Source organism: Podarcis liolepis (genome assembly GCF_965112155.1).
Source record: "Podarcis liolepis genome assembly, chromosome: 7".
Classification (NCBI taxonomy): Eukaryota; Metazoa; Chordata; class Lepidosauria; order Squamata; family Lacertidae; genus Podarcis; species Podarcis liolepis.
The window spans coordinates 36,406,000-36,426,264 of record NC_139561.1 but is presented as its reverse complement, the minus strand read 5'-3'; the positions used below and the strand labels follow the sequence as shown (position 1 = coordinate 36,426,264).

The following is a 20,265-nucleotide window of genomic DNA, read 5'->3' as shown; positions in this document are numbered from 1 at the left end:
TGGTTATTAGCAGTACATACTCCTGACAAAAGTATAGATATGATCACCAATGATCAATTTTAACACCAGAATTAGATAGCACTGGTATTGTTAACAACAGAGCTGGAAAAATCCCTGCCACTGAAGCTTATGAATTTCATCATCTCTGTGTAGTAAGCTTGTCACCTATACATTTGATGCTGGTATAACAGGATTTAAAATATTTCTTGCCATGCCTCCTAAGTAATACAGGCACCTTCCCACCTGCGTGTGTGATCAGCATGTGCATGACTGCTGACACACATGCCGTGCTCAGCACTCAAAGGGAGCAGGGTGGGAGCAGAACACAGCAGAGCAGGATGGACTGGATTTGCACCCATCCCACTGGCACGTGTGGCAGCCAGGAACCCCTGTGGAAGCAGGGATTCCCCTGTACTAATACTGAACTACCAGAGAGAGAATGACCACATAATTTGCAATCATCCCTAGTTGCGTATCAATGCAATTGTATGGCCAAAAGAAGCAAAAAATCATGATTTGCACCTCAATTTTGGCCTTTTAAGCCATGATATTTGGTTGTGGCGACAAGACTCAACCTATTTTGGCTATTTTGAACTACGTTTCTTAACTGTGTTATTATTAAAAGCAGAGTTTAAAGAAATGTTTGGGCAATCTTGATCAACTGATATTTGATGTTGAAACAGTCTAGTAAGCCTTTTAATACTACACCAAAGCTCAGATTGTAATCAAGTTTCATTTCAAAGAATTGACAAGGTCATTTAGGAATTTCATCCTGGGAATGTAAGAACTGGAAGGTTACATAGCTCAGTGTGTTGCCCAGCGGGATAAGTCAGCTGGGTTTTTCATTCTTACTATGCCAAGTTCCTTGGGAAAGGAGAAGGATTAAGAAAGATGTTCAATTTGCAAAAAAATCATCAAAAATGAGTAAGACAAAGCACTGCTGAAACCTTCTAAACTAGGCATAAACAATGTATTATCAACAGGCTACATACTGCCTGCCAAGACATTTCGTCTGGAATAGATTTTAGCCAAGGAGCGAGTTGTCATATGCAACTGCAGGACTTTGTATGGGTCAGGGAAGAAATCTTGGTGAACACTTGATTCACGGAACATACACTGACTTATCACTTCTAGAAGCAGTGCTAAGGTACAGTAAAGGACTGGATAGGGGCTAAACTGATATTCAGTTCAGACAAGGAGGTATTGCTGGTGGGTGTTTCTTGGTTGTTGGTGTTCAAACTGTTCTGAAAGGGGCTGCACTCCCCACAAAGGATCAGAGTGTTTGCTGTTCTGGAGTGTTTGGGAATCAAACATTGTCACTAGAAGCACAAGGAGCTTATGTGGTTCAAAACAACTTTAATCACCTTCATCTGATACACCAGTTATGACCATATGAGGATTGGGATAGCTTGGCCACGGTTACAGACACACTGGTAATCTCCAACTACTGCAATGCCTTTAAACGATTATCTAGAAACTGTAGTTGGTTCAAAATAGGACCATAAGATTATTAACTGGAGCTGGCCATTTCAATTACATTATGCCAGTGTTTTATCAGCTTCACTAGTTTCTGGGCTGAATTTAAAGTGGTGTTTTGAAACTTTAAAGCAGGAGTTGGGAAAATGAGGCCCTCCAGATGGAGTTGGGTTCCTACTTTCATCGTCCTTGACCACTAGCCATGCTGGCTGATGGAACTGGAGTCTGTGTGCCCCTGTAAAGTGATACAAGTGACTATTAGGAAGACGGCCTTCTTGGTTGTAGAACACTTGCTGTAGAATAACCTCCAAATAGAGACCCTACTAGTACCTACTTTATTGTTTCTTGGGCAGCAGGTGAAGATCTTCATAGCCATCCAGGCCTTTTAAACATCTAGCATTTTAAACTTGCAAATTCTGGGCTCTCATTGTGTAAGTGTGTTTTATTTTACTGAGCTATTTAAAAAGCTCTATGCTGCATTTTATTATCTTTCTTGATGCTTGTAATTATTATCTTGCATTTTATTCTCTGCCCCGTATGCTACCCAGGGAACATGTGTTGATAAGTAGCCATATAATTCTAGTAATAAACAAAGATAGGAGTACTGCCAAATATAGGAAGGCCAAGTTTCTATAACCATGCCTTGCCAATTGCTTGAAAATATTTCCACTTGCAGAAACATGATGGAGAGTAGTATGCATAACTTTTGAGCTATTCATCTCTCCTCTGGGCATATAAGAATACAATTAAAATCTCCATGAGTAACTTCTCAAAAGATCACAATTTTTTCATTCAGTTTGCAACCCTGTACGTATACGCACACCCCAAAAACAGCAGTTACACACTTGTAAAGTTATGAAACTTTGCAACATTGGAATTTGCCCTGAAGGTCATCGTAGGGCACAAATTTCAAGTTGAACATGAAATAAAATGTCAAAGGCCAAATGGACAGTGAAAGCAAACATGAGTGGGTGGATAGTATTGCAAATTTAAATCTGGTAGACCTGAGATTGACTCCTGTCTCTGCCACGATATACATTTGCCATCTGTAAAATGGAAACAATAGTCCTACTTCTACAGGTACAAATATGAAGACTATAAATTACTTTGAAAATTAGAAAGCTTGCCTTGTAAAAATAAAGGGTGGTAGCTAATGCTTGGTCTACTCAGAGTAGAATCAATGAAATTAATTGACATTAATCAGTAGGACTAGCTAAATAAACAAGGGGGTGTCCGAGGACAACAGCTACCATTTGTACTACATTGTTTTCATGGCTAACAACAATTGCTTTTCCACCCTTTCAAACTTATGGTTATAGACTCAAAGGCTGGAAGAAGATAGCCCTCCTTGTTATGAATGAACATGGAGCGGACTTTCTGTGTCCATCTATGCTTGGAGCAAGAGTGGAGAAGAGAAAGTGCAGCCAAGATATCCTACTGTGTTTGCTCAGGTGGACAAACAGAGCAGGGTTTGCAGTGCTCAACCTCTCTCTCCCTGTCTGCTGTCACCACCACCGCCAGCCATAAAGTGCAGTCAGAAACTAGGGACAACCATAGTCACCGGAAAGCAATATTTCTACACCACAGGCAATCAGGTGAGTATTTTTGTTCATAGGCATAGTAGTTGATTTAACGATTTACATCTAATTAATCTTTTTTTAAAAAAAATAAAATCAGACTTTAGGCACATTTTTCCTAGACAGCAATCCCCTTCTTTCATTTAGATAGGGCTGGGAAACCTCTGCCGCCGTGCCCCCAAGTGCTTCTGGATGACAACTCCCATCATCCCTGATTGGTCATGTGGGTTGAGACTGATGGGAACTGAAGTTCATAAACTTCTGAAGGGCCAACCTTTTCCTACCCCTGATTTAGGACCTGGAAACTAAAATCAACACATATTTCTCAGTATCCATGACTGCATGACCAGCCAGCACAAATGACCTAGATGGTTGCACATTTCAAACAACAATTACAATGTATCCCAGAAGAATACTACTCTCTTTCAGGTCCAACAATAACTGGGTTTTCCTCACAGCTAAGGAAAAGCCCTTCTTTCTGAAGACCACTGTTGACTGGCCTCATACTACCAACCATATAAGAAATATGGGTTGCCAACTGACCAAATATCTTTGCACCAGGGCACATGCATTCAATATTCGGCAGCTATCAGCTATCATTTGAGCGAAATCCAGTTGCTCAATAGGAATCCAGTCTTCAAAAGCATTCTGTGGTGCGGATTTCAAAAGCATAGGCTACTATAAAGAAAAATATTCAAATATTAACTGCCCTGCTCCATGTACACATGCAAAAGTATCAAGATTTTGATAAATATTTCCTTATCAGCAAAGGGAAACAATCAAACGAAGACTGGCATGGCCTGTAGCCTATTAGAAAATAATGCAATGTTAATTTCATTTCCCCGGTGCAGTAACCATCTCCTGAAGCAGGATCTGCAGGAATAATTCACACTATCTGTTGAAAAAGCAATGTACAAGTAGCCAGACTTTCATTATAATTGTTTTTAATTTGCTCCTGTGTAAAAGTACAACTGCATTCACATTATGAGCTCCCATTTTTTGGAAGAGAACTCACAATAATAGAGTCACAAAAATAAACTGTAATAAAGGAGACTAGTTACTGCCTGAATGGGACAGACAGTCAAAGAGACAGACAAACAGACAGATTGGCATCCAAGTGTAGTAGCTTACATGGCAGAAGTCACAGAGGAGCATAATGCATTCTATAACTGGAACCACACTATGACAAGTCAATGACAACTGTGCAACACAGGCAGTTTTCTGCTGTGAGTGAGTATTCTATCAGCAGGTAAAAACTAACGAAACCTAAACCATAAAATCCATAATTATCACACCATTGATTTTATGTGATAGCTGCACCTCATCACTCCCTTGTTAGAGCTCTCTGTCGAAAGGGCTATACCTGTCAGAACAGATGCCCGTTTCAGGAGAAAGTATTGCCCATGAAGTGAAATAGGACAACTAAATCAGGTTATGTACCGTAACTGGCCACAAAAGCATCACCTCAATGGTAGCTGTTGGGATGAGCCACTCCCATGATTCCTCATGAGATCCCAGGCTCAACTCCCCCTTTCTATGTAGACAAAGGAAGACATTATGAGCCTGCGGCATGCACCACACTGGCCCAGAGGCTTCAAAAGTATCTTCAAAAATGTCTGAGTGGCATCTCTGGTACAAAAGGCCTTTCAGCAGCTAAGGTTGCAGCACAAGTTGCAGCCCCTTTTAGATAAACCCCGGCTGGTCATTGTGACCCATAACATCCAAGTCATATTTAATGGATGTTGTACATATCATTGAAGACTAGGCTACTACAGTTGATTCAGAACATGTAACTGGCCAGTCGGAACACATCTCACCAGTTCTTGGGTGTCAATTAAAGACTATATAACAAGAAAAGAACTATCAAACATTATCTCAATATATGATTACAGCAGAGAGACTTTTGTGTGGACAAAGATGGAAAGACTTATTGTTTAATATGGAGGAATGGTTGTTGAGGTTATTGGAGACAAAGCAGATAGGTTTGAGAAGAGAAAAACCATTGCTGACATTTGTGTGAAAAAGAAAAGGAAATAATCCAAGACATTTGGGTCAGAGGATTGAGGAAATATTGCCTAACAGAAAGTAGATCAGTTGGATGTCATTGTAAAGTGGATATTTTGAATAATTTCTTGCATGTAACTGACAGACAGAAAATCAGAAGTCCTTTTTATTTTATTTTATTTTTAGGTTTTCCTTTGGTGTCCCCTACTCTGGGCCATTTTTGGGGTCTAAGGATTACACACACATGAAGGGGGTGGATAGCTGGTGGAAGGACCCTGAATGAGAGGCAGGGAAGGGAAGACCTTCCAGGATGAGAGACTGGGAGAAGGAAAGGAAAGCTCCTAGGTAAGAGCTGCGAGGGTCCATCACTCAGTGTGAGACATGGGTTAAGAGAGGACTCGGCATTTTCTGTTTCCTTTTTCTCTGTGTTTTTCTTTTTCTTTTTAGATTGGTTTCTTTTATCTTATTGTATTATGAAAACACTTTAATAAAATCTTATTTTTTAAAATATAAATACAGCGGTACCTCGGGTTAAGTACTTAATTCGTTCCGGAGGTCCGTTCTTAACCTGAAACTGTTCTTAACCTGAAGCACCACTTTAGCTAATGGGGCCTCCTGCTGTCGCCATGCCGCCAGAGCATGATTTCTGTTCTCATCCTCAAGCAAAGTTCTTAACCTGAAGCACTATTTCTGGGTTAGCGGAGTCTGTAACCTGAAGTATGCAACCTGAAACGTATGTAACCTGAGGTACCACTGTAAATCTCATCAGTTCTGGATCAACTGCAGTATTTTCCTGACTGTTTCAAAGTGCTGGTTTTAATATTTAAACCCCTGTACACTGCATAATATACAGCAGGGGTCACTAAGATGGCACCTGCAGGCACCAAAGCCAGTACCGCTTATGGTACCTGCAAAAGGTCTCTGTAAATATAACCCCCAAAAAATCAACAATGCACCAGAAAGTGTTTACTCTTTCTGCTCAGTTCCCACTTGCACTGGCTCGCCCTCTCCTACATGGACCACACACTCTTAAACATGCCTGAATTTCACTGGATGCCAGGTTTGTTCATCCACCCTCCCTCCCACTCCGAACAGAGGAGAGGTATAAAGAACGTCTCCATGTGAGCAAGTACAGTGGTGGCTGATATAGGTGCCTTTTCCGCCCATTATTAAAGAAGGGTCTGGTGGGCAGGAAATACTCGCATGATTTGTCTTTTTCTGCTTCTTTAGATGTGGCTGCCATTTTGTATTATGCCACACCCCCATAGCATCCATTTTGTGACACTTTCTCAAAATTCCAAATGTGCCCATCAAGGTTACTGACCCCTGGAATACTGAATGAAACCTAGGAATCTGCTGCCACATGAACCTGAATGACCATTATAATGATCCGAGGCAAGTGGGTATTGGGGAGAGCTTCTTTGGTGCTGGTATCCCAGCTATAGGATGCTTCTCCCCCACCCAGGATGGCTCACTTGGTACCCGTTTTCATGACCTTTAGTTGCCATATAAACTTTTTTATTCGCCCAGGCCTTAAATCATTAGAACTTTTATTGCTGCTCACATTTGAATTCTGGCTTCAACTTTATCAACTGCTGTGTCATTTATGGTGTTCAGTTTTTTAAAAAAACTATTTCTATTGCATTTCACATGGTTTTACATCTCATTAATATATATAACGCCTTGAAAATTATTTGAAAGGCTGGTACACGTATATCTTTGAATATAAATACATAACCGGCACAGAAAGAGTAAAGTACAGTGGTGCCTCGCAAGACGAAATTAATCCATTCCACGAGTCTCTTCGTCTTGCAGTTTTTTCGTCTTGCGAAGCACGGCTATTAGCGGCTTAGCGGCTATTAATGGCTTAGCAGCTTTAAGAAAAAGGAAACAAACTCGCAAGACGTTTCGTCTTGCGAAGCAAGCCCATAGGGAAATTCGTCTTGCGGAACGACTCAAAAAACGGAAAACTCTTTCGTCTTGCGCGTTTTTCGTTTTGCGAGGCATTCGTCTTGCGAGGTACCACTGTAACTGCTAGAAAAGTTATGGAAAAGCTTACACCCAAAATGGGACAATCTGAAGGCTTTAAGTTACTCTATATGGGAAACGCAGTAAGAAAAGCACTGCTACCTTGGGACATGTGGCATTATCAGATTTGCTGGTAATTAGCTAGCTTGAAGGTGAAAGTCTGCAAAGTACTTTTTGGCACAACAGATTGATAGCAATAATGGATTAGCCAGTGCTAGAAATCTGCCACACGTTAACAGGATTGGAGAAAGGTAAAATTAATAGTCAGGGGTCAGCAAGGTTTATCTTGTCTGGGCCGGATCGGTCCCGCGGAGATCCCTCTGTGGGCCGGATTGTGCGCGCACCCCTGTGATTTTCAACGTCTGCACATGCGGAGACGCCATTTCTGACACCGCGGACGCGAGTCCCTGTGCTGTGCTGGTTTAGCGCAGCGCACAAGTGGGCAGCTCAGTTCAGGGGTGGCTCATGGGCCAGTCAAATGACCTCCGCGGGCCACTTCTGGCCCATGGGCCTTAGGCTGCTGACCCCTGTTAACAGTGTAGCTAATTCAAAAGCCCTTCAGACTGAGAATATATATGGGAAATGATGAAAAACCTCAACATCATTTCTTCTAATTGTGAAGTTGGCAGCCCCTGCCTACCAGTACAACAGCAAAACTCAGCCTCCAAGAGAGAAAAGTTCCTGTAAACACAAGAGGCACTCCAGGTATGCAGAAAAAGTTGTGTATGTGTGTACACGTAGGTTTCAAGAGACCTATGGGGAGGTGTGGAAGGATAAAGGGAAGGAAGGCTGACACCTAAATGTGTGCATTGCTCTCAAGCTGCCCTGTAACTTTTGAAAGCATGACAGCAGAGTGCAGGAACAACACAAGACTATTCATATTGGCAGCTGGAGCCTAACACAGATGGGGTACATCATGACCACAATACCCTCCAGCTCAAGATTCCTTTAAAAGGGTACAGAGGGACTGGAAAGATAAATGGTTCCCTTAAAACAGACCAACCCTTAAAAGGACTACCCGTATTTTTCGCACTATAGGACGCTCCCGACCACAGGACGCACCTTGTTTTAGAGGGGGAGAACAAGGGGGGGGGATTCTCCCCCTCTCTGCTCAGCGCCCCTTCAGCGAAGCGGCAGGAGAAACGGAGCCCCTTCCATTTCTCCTCCCACTTGGCTGAAGAGGCACTGCGCAGCTCTCCATCTCTGCTTTTTTCTTCTTCCATATTTCACCAAGAACACTTTTATTAAACATGAAAGATGCCAGGGTGGTAAAAAAAGAAAACACCAGAAAAACCTATGCTGCATTTTAAATTCCTCTTTGCAAAAGGGCTAAAGCAAGACATTTAAATGTCCCACCAGTGCAGAGTTCCCTTTTAGTTTGTCCTGCGTCTCTTTATTTCAAGAAAAAGCAGAAGTGAAATTTAAAGCTGCTTGCATGGTTTAAGAGCACGTTTAAGGATTTCTTGATACCACCAGTTCTCAGCTCAGCTAAAAATAGTTTGCAAGAGCTTTGCGATCTCTGATAGCCTAGTATCTCTCTCTCCCCCTTTTTTTGTAGTTCTTTTCCACATATAGGTTGTGGGGAGGATGTAGCCCTCCATATATTGTTAGGCTCCAGCTACCATCAGCCAGCGGTGATGGGATTTGTAGCCCAGCAACACCTGGAATGTCACAGCTTCGCCGTCCCTGATTTTGGTTTCGTTCCCACGTAAGCTAAGCGTGCCATCAAGTGCAGCTACAGTTGGATTGCTGCGCCTGAGGCTGCAACAGCCGGCACACTTATCTTGGGAGTGAGATTCCCTCAGCATCGCTGAGACTTGCTTCTGAGTAGACCAGAGAGGCTTGCCCTCTGGCCCCGCGAACTAAGTGCGAGCACCATTGAGTTCAATAGGAACCTTCGACGTAGCGCGCCTTTCCTTGGTGCAGCCCCGCACAGGATCTGCTTCCTCGTTCAGGTTTGCATCCTCCCCCAATGCAACGGCGGTGCAACCGGGAGCAGATCCCCCACCCCGGAAGAGCATCCCTTCCCTCCCAAATTGGCCGTGCGCTCCAGAAAGGGGGGGGGGGAGAGAGAGAGACACCGCTTGCCCGCCTCACCCAGCCCGGACGGGGGCGGGCGGAGAATGTTAGCTCGAACAACTTCCTACTGGGCTCCCGGCGGCAGGTGGTTTGTTTGTTTGTTTAAAAAGTGACCTTTTCAACTGGAGCGTGGAGAAAGTGATGAATGGCCAGAAATGGGAGGTGGCTGACGCGCTGCACTCCCCGGGCCGCCGCCGCCTGTCCTGCCTGTGTATCTCGCTCCACCCTGCCGCCGCTGCTACGGCTGCCGCGGAGGGCAAGGCACGGGGCCGAGACATCAGCGCGGGGAACCTGGACGGCGCTCCTCCTCCTCCCTCGCTCTTCCTCTCTGCTGAAGCCAGGAGAGTCTTGCTCTCCCGGCTTCAGCAAAAGGAACCTGAAGCCTCCGGAGCACAGCGGGGCCTCCCGCTGTGTTCTGAAGGCTTCAGGTGGCTATCCCTGAAGCCTGGAGAGCGAGAGGGGTCAGTGTGCACCGACCCCTCTCGCTCTCCAGGCTTCAGCGAAAGCCTGCATTCGCTCCATAGGACGTACACACATTTCCTTCATTTTTGGAGGGGGAAAAATACGGTAGTTAAGCTGTGGATGGGGCACACCTATTCAGCAGTTTGAAGTATTCTGGAAGGGGCAGGAATTAAAGAGTCTGCGCATCTTCAGGTATGCATTTTAGGGGAGACTTCATAGCTTAGTGGGAGAGAACCCATTTCACACACTCCAGTGGAAGATTCAGACACAGATGTCCTAGTTCTATGCCTGGGCCCTATTGCACATTAAAATAGGAGAAATGATTTCCCTATCATTTACTCCTCTTGATTACTCACAGGCAGGGTTTGAAATTAGCAAGGTGCCAGGTGCATTTTGCGCCTAAACATTCTCCATTTGTGAGTACCTCCAAAAGTCTGGGTGCCATTTTTTGCACCTGGCTAACACTCAAGAATTACTGAAATGTATTTTCTTTGAAGCCTCAAAGCATATGTTAAGGATCAGCAGTATGTTAAGGAGTTTAACAATAAAGAGTAGAGTGTTTTGAAAACTGAAGTATGGTACTGATATTCTTACTGTAAACACCAAATTAAACATGTATTAACAATTTCTGCTAAAAATGTGATATTAACAATGTGTCACTTAAGTGAATTGCGCATTAATTCATTTTGATCAAAATAATAAATAAAAATGTTGCTGACACACCCACCCCATGGTGATTAGACATTCTGTTTTGGCGCTCACAATCCAGGTTTCAGAAGACGTTTGGCTCCTAGCTTTCCTATCCCAGTTTCTAACACTGTTCACAGTCATGTTCATATTACTGAACACTAAACTATTATCACATAGTGTTGTCTCCCTCTTTCAGTGCTGAAAAAAAAATGTTTAATACCAATGCTGCTGGAGATTAAATAACAAAAACAGCAAAATATTCATATAGTTTATGCGTTTGGCCTTAAAATGAGAAAATTAAAGAGATTTCAGACTGTTACCATCTCATTTCTCCAAAGTGGACTGATTTTTTTGCTGAACTATGCTGAAGGAAGGAAAGATGAATTTGTCTCCAATCTATTAGCAACTTCACGTTTACTTGCACTACAATACTGGAAAATTAGCTCATTTCTGCCAATGAACTCTGGATGGGGGAAAAATGCATGGTTACTGCAAATTAATTTTATTACATTTAGAGAAAGTAAATGTAAAAGTGATGTGCTTTGGTAGAATTAACAATAAGAAATAAATATTTTTGGGGAAATACGCTGAAGTACTCTGTCATCAAACAATGAGTAGGGCAGTAATATGCTCAATGTGATTTAATTTGGATAAAAAATGGTTACTGGTATTATTATTATTATTATTATTTTTTTATACCATCCTATACCCATAAATCTCAAGGCAATATCAATGGATGGGTCTGTGAACTTTTTCATATATTGCCAATCTACCAAAAAATCACCCTAATAGCTACTTGTGCCATTCTGGAGAATAATGAAATATATACAGTTGACCCAAAGGGTTTTCAAAATGTAGTAGCATGACAGCTGATTCTATGTTGCTAGATTTGCGCATATAGAATGTCAGAAACAGGCCATAATAAAGTGAGATCATTATTATTTTTGTCACTAAATTGTATAAAATATAAATGCTGATTACTAAGGCAGCTATTTAGATTAGAAGGTATTTTTGGAATTAAGGGAAGTGGTGTTGCCACTTCAAAGACTACCACGAGAGCCCTACCCGCCTCCTGAATTGATGAGCAAATGTGAAACTTATTGGCCACCACGTGGTGTGAGAGGCATAAGGGCCCTCCGGGTGAGAGCTAGAACATCTGCATCATCCCAGATGAGAGATGCTGCTGGGTCCCCAGGATGTTTGGAAAATTTGGATCTCAACTACTGGATAACATGGTTATAGGGAATCCCTGTCCACACTGTCTTTTCTTTGCTGTTGCTGTTAAGGGAAAGTTGTCGGATCAAGACTGGTATGAAGTGCAGGGCAAAGAGGAGGAGGGTTTCCTTGGGCAACACACTATCAGGCAAAAGTCTAGGTGGTCAAATTTGGCTTGTGGTTTTTTAAGTGCCTGGAAAGCAATGTATGATGTAGGAGAATGTGAGCAGTATTAAAACTATGACTGCATGTGGAGCTTGAAGGAGCAGCTGCAATCTTTACCTTCCTAAATGAAAGATGGGGATGTTCAGAGAGGGGAGGAGAGGCACATAAGAGCAGGGAAGGAACCGACTGCCACACATGAGAGTGTGGTTCCCATCCAATGCATGCAATTTAGTTACAATGAACCTCTGTGGAACAAACACCCTTTTGGAATGGTGATTCACCCCTCCCCGCCCAACACACATTTTCTCTCTGCTAGGCATCATTCTCTGTTTAGTTTTCAGCTTGTCTTGTTTTATACAGTGCTGTATGGATCTTTTTGTTTACTTATTGACATTATGACCATTTCCAATATGTTTTTGAATTGTTATACTTATTGTTAATTTGATATGCGGTGAGCCGCTTGAGGAACAATTTTGTGGAAAAGAAGCATACAATTAGACAGGTGAGGAAAACTGATACTGGATTATTGTGCAAAGATTCAAATGGACGTCTTACCTTTCAATTTATTGGTAGACAACTAATGGATAACATTACTCAGGAGCCTCTCTGGATATCCCTGTATAAGAACTTTATCGCCTTGTCTACAGCTGTTCCATTAGTCAGCGATACAGAATGGGTTCAACTGCTCTGTGGTATGTACAAATTATTTTAAGACATGCATTTTGTTGATGCACCTTGCTAAACCAGCTACTGTCTCATGTATTTTATTTCTGAACCTTCAATAATAAATTCAAAGCATAATGAAAAACTATTTTTAAAATGAAAATTATTAAAATGGGTGGTGTGAAAGAACATAGTACAATACTTTTATGGGCAAAAAAGTACTGCAAGATTATATTCTCCATGAAGTACAGGTAATGGTGGCCAGTAAATTCAACTGCATTTTGGCAAAGAGATGACCCTGCTTTGAAGGCTGGGGCCTTCCAATCCTACAATTTATTATTTTAAACTCTGGACAACATGTTTTTCCTATGTCTAAACCAGACCCTGTAGCTTGATGGGTGACCAGGAAGGAAGCTAAGCTTGCTTGAGTTCACTGAAATTCCAGTCCTGGAGGAGGACTGTTAGTAAGTGGTAGGGCTGATCAGCTTGAGAGACAGTACAGGTAGGAAATGGTTTTGATTCACTTGGAGGGGGTACAACACGCTTCACATGTGTGAAGTCCAAATTTCCATCTCTGATCTTGCTACTTAAAAGGATCTGAGATAGCAGAGCAAAACCTATTATTATTATTATTATTATTAATCGAATTTATATACCGCCCTATACCTGGGGGTCTCAGGGCGGTTCACAGAATAAATCTATACCCGTAATGCTGGAGATCTACTGCTGTCAAGGCGTGCAGCATTTGACTAGATGGATCAATGGCCTGACCCAATGTAAGACTGTTCTTTAACCAACACCTGCAACTGGATGAGCACCACTAGCAGAAGATACTAATACTACTCAGAGCAAGCTAAAAGGTTAAGTAGCCAGCACTGCTAGCATCTTGTAACACTGCAGTCAGGACAGATATACAGTGGTACCTCGGGTTAAGAACTTAATTCGTTCTGGAGGTCCGTTCTTAACCTGAAACTGTTCTTAACCTGAAGCTAATGTCGCCGCGCCGCCACCACACAATTTCTGTTCTCATCCTGAAGCAAAGTTCTTAACCCGAGGTACTATTTCTGGGTTAGTGGAGTCTGTAACCTGAAGCATCTGCAACGTGAAGTACCACTGTAATTGGATCAGAGTTCTGGCCAGAGCAGTGGGTAATCATGTATCTATAATGCTACACTATGAAAGCAATTTATTTTAGCAAAATAGACAAGTTATTAGGGAAACAAGGTGCTATAAGAATAAATAACTATGTGATAAAGTAGAGTTTAGGACATACACACAACAGTTGGAACATTTCAACACGGAAGCCCATGAGAGAATGGTGGTTCTTCCATACAGGATGTTCAAGCTCTGATTTCCTGCAATGAACAGGGAGTTTGAATAGATGGCCTACAAGGCTCTCTACAACCATAACAAAAACACCAGAAGATTTTGTCCACAAGTATTATACTGACCAGTTTTCTGAGATCCAAAAGTATCCGCAAAGGTTTGAAGATGTAGTGCGTATTAACAAATAATAAAATTATAAATATAATCATATTTTTGTTAGGATTACATTTTAAATGATCATCATTATAACACTTAGGTCAACACAGGAGTTGCCAAAATGAAAGATCATGAGATCTGCTTTGAGCAATGATTACTAATCTGAGGTGATGATTATCTTGAGGTTGTTTTTTTTTATGCAGCCTTATTCTGACTGCGACTACAGAGCACAATATTACCGTGGTTTACCTCACAAGTCAATGCATCTGGGTAGCACACACTATTTCCTATGTTTTCTCAACACCCAATGCCCAACTGTGGTTGCATTTGGACGTAATGTTCAACTATGGCTTAGAGATGTGCATGACCCTTGGGCTTGTTAGCTCTACCCTCTGGCATGACCAAAAGCTTTCATTTCCATTTACATGGTTAGTCCGAAGTATTATTTGGGAAACAAGCCAAATTCAAAATGTGGTTTATGATCCTGGCTTGTTTCCCAACCACAGTTGAAACAAACCACATTCTGAGCTTAGGCACCTCAAGAACTTTGGTTAGCAGGTGGGGTATAAATACCCCTGAATACATAAAATAAATAATAGAACACAGTTAACTAAGCAAAACTTCCAATATCCTCCTTGCATCCTCCCCAGAAAAAGAGCTGAACTATGATACAGTGGTGCCTCGCAAGACGAAATTAATTCGTTCCGCAAGTTTTGCCGTCTAGTGAATTTTTCGTCTTGCGAAGCACGGTTTTAACGGTTTAACAAAGTCGCAAGACGTTTTCGTCTTGCGAAGCAAGCCCATAGGGAAATTCGTCTTGCGAGGCAAATCGAAAACGGAAAAACCTTTCGTCTAGCGAGTTTTTTGTCTTGCGAGGCATTCGTCTTGCGAGGTACCACTGTATGATGTGATGTATGAATGGACAGACTATAGTTACAGCTTGGCATCTGGGGGCTGCTATGCCTAGAGACAGTAGCGATGAGCTGATGGAAAGGGCTATAGCTTCATGTTAAGAGCATTTGCTTTGCATACAGAATGTCCCAGGTAAAATCCTGTTCAGCCAGGGATAGGAAAGACTCCTGGTCTGAAGTCCTGGAGAACGGCTGCCAGTTTGTACAGTGGTACCTCGCAAGACGAATGCCTCGCAAGACAAAAAACGCGCAAGACGAAAGAGTTTTCCGTTTTTTGAGTCATTCCGCAAGACGAATTTCCCGATGGGCTTGCTTTGCAAGACGAAACGTCTTGCGAGTTCTTGCGAGTTTGTTTCCTTTTTCTTAAAGCCGCTAAGCCGTTAATAGCCGCTAAGCCGCTAATAGCTGTGCTTCGCAAGACGAAAAAAACGCAAGACGAAGAAACTTGCGGAACGGATTAATTTCATCTTGCGAGGCACCACTGTATAGCCAATACTGTACTAGAAGGGCCTACAGTCTGACTCAATAGAAGGCAGTTTCCTATGGTCCTAAATGACAGTAGACACACAGCTCTAAACCATGATTTGGTTATATGTTTGGAAGCACAAACTATGGCTTGGGATCTAAACTATGTTTATCGCAGAGCATCAAACTACTGAATTTAATACCCACACTAAAACAGGGGACAGTACTTAAAGAAATGCACAAAAACAACATCTAACAGACAATCAAGCCTCAGCCACTTTCAGAAGTACAGTACAAGCCTATCTCAAAATTACAGGATTCCCCAGAAAACAATGCACATGAAGAAAAGGTTTGTCCATTAAACTACAAATTTCTACAATAGTTATTGATATTATATTATAAAAATGCAAAGTAAGACTTCTACACCTGTCTGCAAGATGGAAGGGGAGGTGATTTTTCATAATCTGCTTTGCAGGAGAAATTTACAGGAGTTCCATTCTTTGAAACAAGATTTGTCAACAGAAAGTTTGGGAATTCTAACTGGAACTCTTTTCTTCAGTTTAAGCAAACACTTTGCACTCCAGAGGTAACATTACATTTACTGCAAAGGTTCATATGGGGCCCACATGCCTTGAATCAGGTTCTAAGAGAGACATATACAGCTACCTGAATAAATCCACATGCAATGCCAGCAATAAATATGCAGCTAAAATATTCTCTCTTCTACACATTCTAACCTTCTGTGATTATGGGACAATGTGTCCACCCTGCAATGAAAAACAATAATGCTGACTTTGCAATGGCACCAGCATTTGTAAAATTAGAAAGTAATGACAAGTTGAGGTAAAAATCCATATATACACAAGATTATTACGATTAAAGATACACAAATCAAACAAGTAAAAGCTGCAAACTACCTTGAAACTCCAAAAGCCAAATTGTTTTGCTGAACACTGCAGGTTGTAACTAATGTTAGTTCTACCCAGAGCAGACCCCCTAAACTAAGTGGGCATGACTAACACATTGTTGACAGATGTTACATATCGCTGTAAAAATCATTTGAAGTGTACTAAAACACAGTGAATGTGGAATGCTACTACAGTTTTAAAAAAAAATTCCCAAGCACAGAAGAAACAGGCAGCATGGCTACTTCCTAGAGAACTTTAAAATGCTTGCAATGTCAAAAAATAAAAGCAAAAAGAGCAGACAGGATATGATGGAGGCACAAGAATGGGGCTTTGTGCACAGGTGGGGCATTTTAAGACACATTGAAATACCTTACATTTAATTTACCAAATGTGTGTGTAACGTGCCATGGAGGAGTTGTGCATCAACTGCGCAGATGACTTACTTCCACGCCCTCTTTGTACTGCACACAGGCAAAACATTTGTATTCAGAAAGGCACCTATCTCCTGGGACCTTGCATAATGTAACATTATGAGTGACAAAGATTCTCTTTAGATAATGTGGATTGTACAGAAAATCAAGTCTTTGCACAGGCCGATAGATGAGGTAACATCCCCTCCCTGATGTGTTGAACAGACAGTCCCTGGTAAAAACCCAAATGTATAGCCCCTGAATGCCATGCTCTTTTTCTCTGTGTGTAGTAGGCTTCCTGGCCCGCGCACTACCATGCATTGGAACACATGCTGCGACAGCACAGAAAGACTCAATCCTCAGCGTGTCCTTTGATACCGTGCACATGTGCACCTATTGCTGTGGTACTCAAGAACATGAGTAGCATGCATTTACTAATTTTCTTCCCTCCATAGAAAAAAATATGCACCTGAGTGCTTCTCCACCCTTTTACATGTACAATGACCAAATAGCACACCACAGCAAAAAAATATAATCTGCATAACAGGAGATGTGAAAGCTCCCCCCCTTCCTGCATTTCAACTTGGATGCACATAGCACACAATGGTAGAGGAATTCCCATATTCAAAGGAAACAAAGAAAGGGGTGCACTACATCCCAATTTGAGAGAAGGAAGAGAGAAAGAGAGAGACTGACTTGCATCTCAGATAGGAGCAGGAACACATTCTTGCTTCCCACGCCATGTGCTCCTGGGCCAAGATTGCCAGACAGCATTTTAAAGAGACCACCCCCTATTAAAGCACATCATTGCTGCAGAATAAAATGAAAAATGCTACAAGAATCTCACATACACAACATATGAGTTATTGTGGATCTCCAGATTAAAAAATAAAACAGTAATACAGGGGTCTTGGTGGCCACATGTTCTCCCCTATGCACCCACCCAATGGCCATTATGCTAACTGCACCCCAAATTCTGTCAAATTCAAACCTGAACAGCTGACAAATCTGGCCAATCCCCAAACACACTCCAGGCCCTTTCAGACCTCTGCAGCAAGACAACTCTGTCCCCTGCCCCAATGCCAAAAAGTAAGGGCACAACAGCATTGCCTTGAGTGGCAATCATGTAATCCAGACTAGCCCCCAAGAACAATCCTTCAACAAACCTACTCCGCCATATATTTTCCAGCCTAACCTAGCTAGCATCCCAACCACCTTCCTGACATTGGTATCACTGCCGCAAGTTCTTCACCCCAGCTTGTAGGTGTGAGTTTTTGACCAAGTTTCTACTTCTGTCCAGTATTTCTCAATGCTAGCCTGCGAGCAATGGGGGGCCCCTCAAACAGCACAGGAGCACAGCTATGGAAACCTCAATGCGAAAGGATCCTTTAAAAAGAAGGAAGAATCTGCCAGCACATGTGGAATAGCACAGCCTGGCCACTGAGTAACTTCTGACACCCTAGGCACCTGGGACTCGACCTGTGGGACCTACCTCTAGGTCCAAAGGTATAGAAACACTTAAAAAGAAAAAAGGAGGTAAAAGGAAAAGTGAACGAATGAACCTTTGCCTGGAATACTTGCTCTTACCAATCGATACATTAAGTACACATTGCCGGGAAGCAACTGCTCCACCGTTTTATAACCTTGACTAGGGCCTAGTCACACTACCCGCCCCTTTTATTTTCCCTACCATAACCCCACTTCCCCCTCCCGATGTGATCCCCTTCCCGAGGCCTCTCTCCACGGTGGAAAAAAGAGATACTGGGGGTTGGGAGAGAGGGAGAAAGAAGCGCCAGCCTAACCCCCATGTTGGTCTCCTCACCCCACCACTCCTTGGCTGTAGTTCGCCTTCTTCCACGGGGTGCCGGTGTAGGCGGGCTCGTCCGGGCCAGCTTGCGGCCTCCCCAGGGGCCCGTCCCCCGGCGCCGGGACCCCGCTCTCCCCGGCGGGCCCGAGCAGGAGGGTGTAATTGAGCCCGAAGGTGCTGGCCTTGTTGTCGCGCTTCCTCTTGTTGCTGGCGGCCGAAGAACCCGAGCCGGCGGGCGGCGATGAAGTGGAAGACGAAGAAGGGCCAGCTGCCGAAGAGGCGGCGGCGGCCGGGGAAGGAGAAGAGGCGGCGGCGGTGGAAGAAGAAATAGAAGACGACGAGGAGGAGGAAGAGACGGCCGCGACAGGAGGCGCTGGGGCTGCAGCCGCTGCCCGGGCGCCGGGCCTGCCTGCCCAGGCGGTGGCGGCCGGCGGCTGCGGCGAGGAGGCCTGCCGCCGGTGGAGGTGGTGGTGGTTGTGCTGCTGGTAGTTGGCGCTCTCGAGCGGCAGGAAGTCGGGCTGAGGGTCGCAGCGGGGGCCGCGGGACATGCCGGGCGGCGAGGCCGGGCCGACCCCGGGGTTGGCGGCGGCGGTGGCGGTGTTGCTGCTGCTGCTGCTATTGCTGGAGGCGGCCGAGGCAGGCTGCTGCTGTTGCTGCTGCTGGGCGCGCTGCTGCTCGTGCTGCTGCTGCTGGAAGTAGAGATTGCGGACCCCTTGCGTGGTCTCCCAGATCTGCATCCACAGGCGGTTCGAGGGGCCGAGCTGCTCTGGCTGGAACCAGGCGATCCGGGGATCCATCAAACGGGGACCCGGCCCTCGAGAGACTGGGCGGCGGCGGCGGCTACTCCTCCCCCGCCTGGCCCGGCCCGGCCCAGCCCAGCCGGCCGAGAGCGCGGCGGCGCCCACCGGCTCGCAGCGCTAATGGCGGGCGGACGAAGGCGGCGGCGGCGGCAAGCAATGGAGAGAGAAAAGGGAGACTCTCCTCCGCTGCGCTGTGTCGGCGGCGCCCTCCTCCTCCTCCTCTGCCCAGTGAAATGACTGGCGGTCCGGGGCGAGAGAGTGGCTTCCTCCTTGCTTGGGCTGCTCCCACTATCGCTGCTCCTTCGCCGCCGCCTCCAGCACACAGCAACCCCCGCCCCTCTCGGCGAGCGAGGCGGGGCCCTGGCGAAGAGGTGGCCGCCGCACGGGCCGCGCGTAATAAAGGCGTGGGAGGAAGACGGAGAAGGAGGAGGAGCAGGCGGCGGCGGCGAAGGGAGAACCGCGCTGTGGCCGGGCTTGGCTGCTGCCGAAAGCGTGCGCGGTTCAGGGCTCGGCTAGGCCCGGCCTGGCTCAGCCTGCCTCTGCCTTCGTCGTCGTCGTCCTTCTCCCCCTCAGGCGCGCTCCAGTCCATGGAGTTACATCCTCCACCATGGCAGTCGCACCGTGGCGACGGGCCGCGCTGTACACTAAGCACGCACGCTTCTTTTCTCCTTTCGAGATTATTACTGTTACCATCACCATCGTTATTTCGTGATATAACAATAGCTCTTACGTCGTTCTTTCACTTGGGATGGGGTGGGGGGACACACAGACACAGCGAAGAAGCTCCCGCGTTCTTCCGCAGGAGGGGAAGGCGCATTTCTGGGGTCACAGAAGGGGGAGCCCTTAAAAGGGCTGACCCGGGATCATGGGGCTGGTCGTGTCGTCCCACCCCCACGTCCCATTTCTTTCCGCCGCGTGAAAGGGGCCATCACGCAACTCCCATCATGGCAAGAGTCCAGAAGTGCAGCCATGTTAAGTCCTGGTTACGGCAAGCGCCAAAATCGAGACCTCTCGGCGCCTTCGAGGACTTGGGCTGCCATCCTGTGTACGCGCTGAACTGGGACCGAGCCCCATTTGAACGGGAAAGGACTTCACTCCTCAGCGGGGCAGGCGCAGGGTTGCG

The 20,265-nt window shown here is 44.7% G+C and overlaps 1 protein-coding gene across 2 annotated transcripts in view; it reads right to left on the bottom strand.

The window, feature by feature from the left end:
* Positions 1 to 19,856, bottom strand: part of TENT4B (terminal nucleotidyltransferase 4B) — a 50,902-nt gene extending 31,046 nt beyond the window's left edge. Inside the window, exon 1 of one of the 2 annotated variants that reach the window (XM_083513630.1) lies at positions 18,358 to 19,856. In XM_083513630.1, the coding sequence (XP_083369756.1) occupies positions 18,358 to 19,139 (782 nt within the window). In that variant the 5' untranslated portion in view covers positions 19,140 to 19,856. The remainder of the gene's footprint in view (positions 1 to 18,357) is intronic. The other variant, XM_083513629.1, reaches the window with a different exon arrangement.
* Between the last annotated feature and the right edge of the window lie 409 nt (positions 19,857 to 20,265).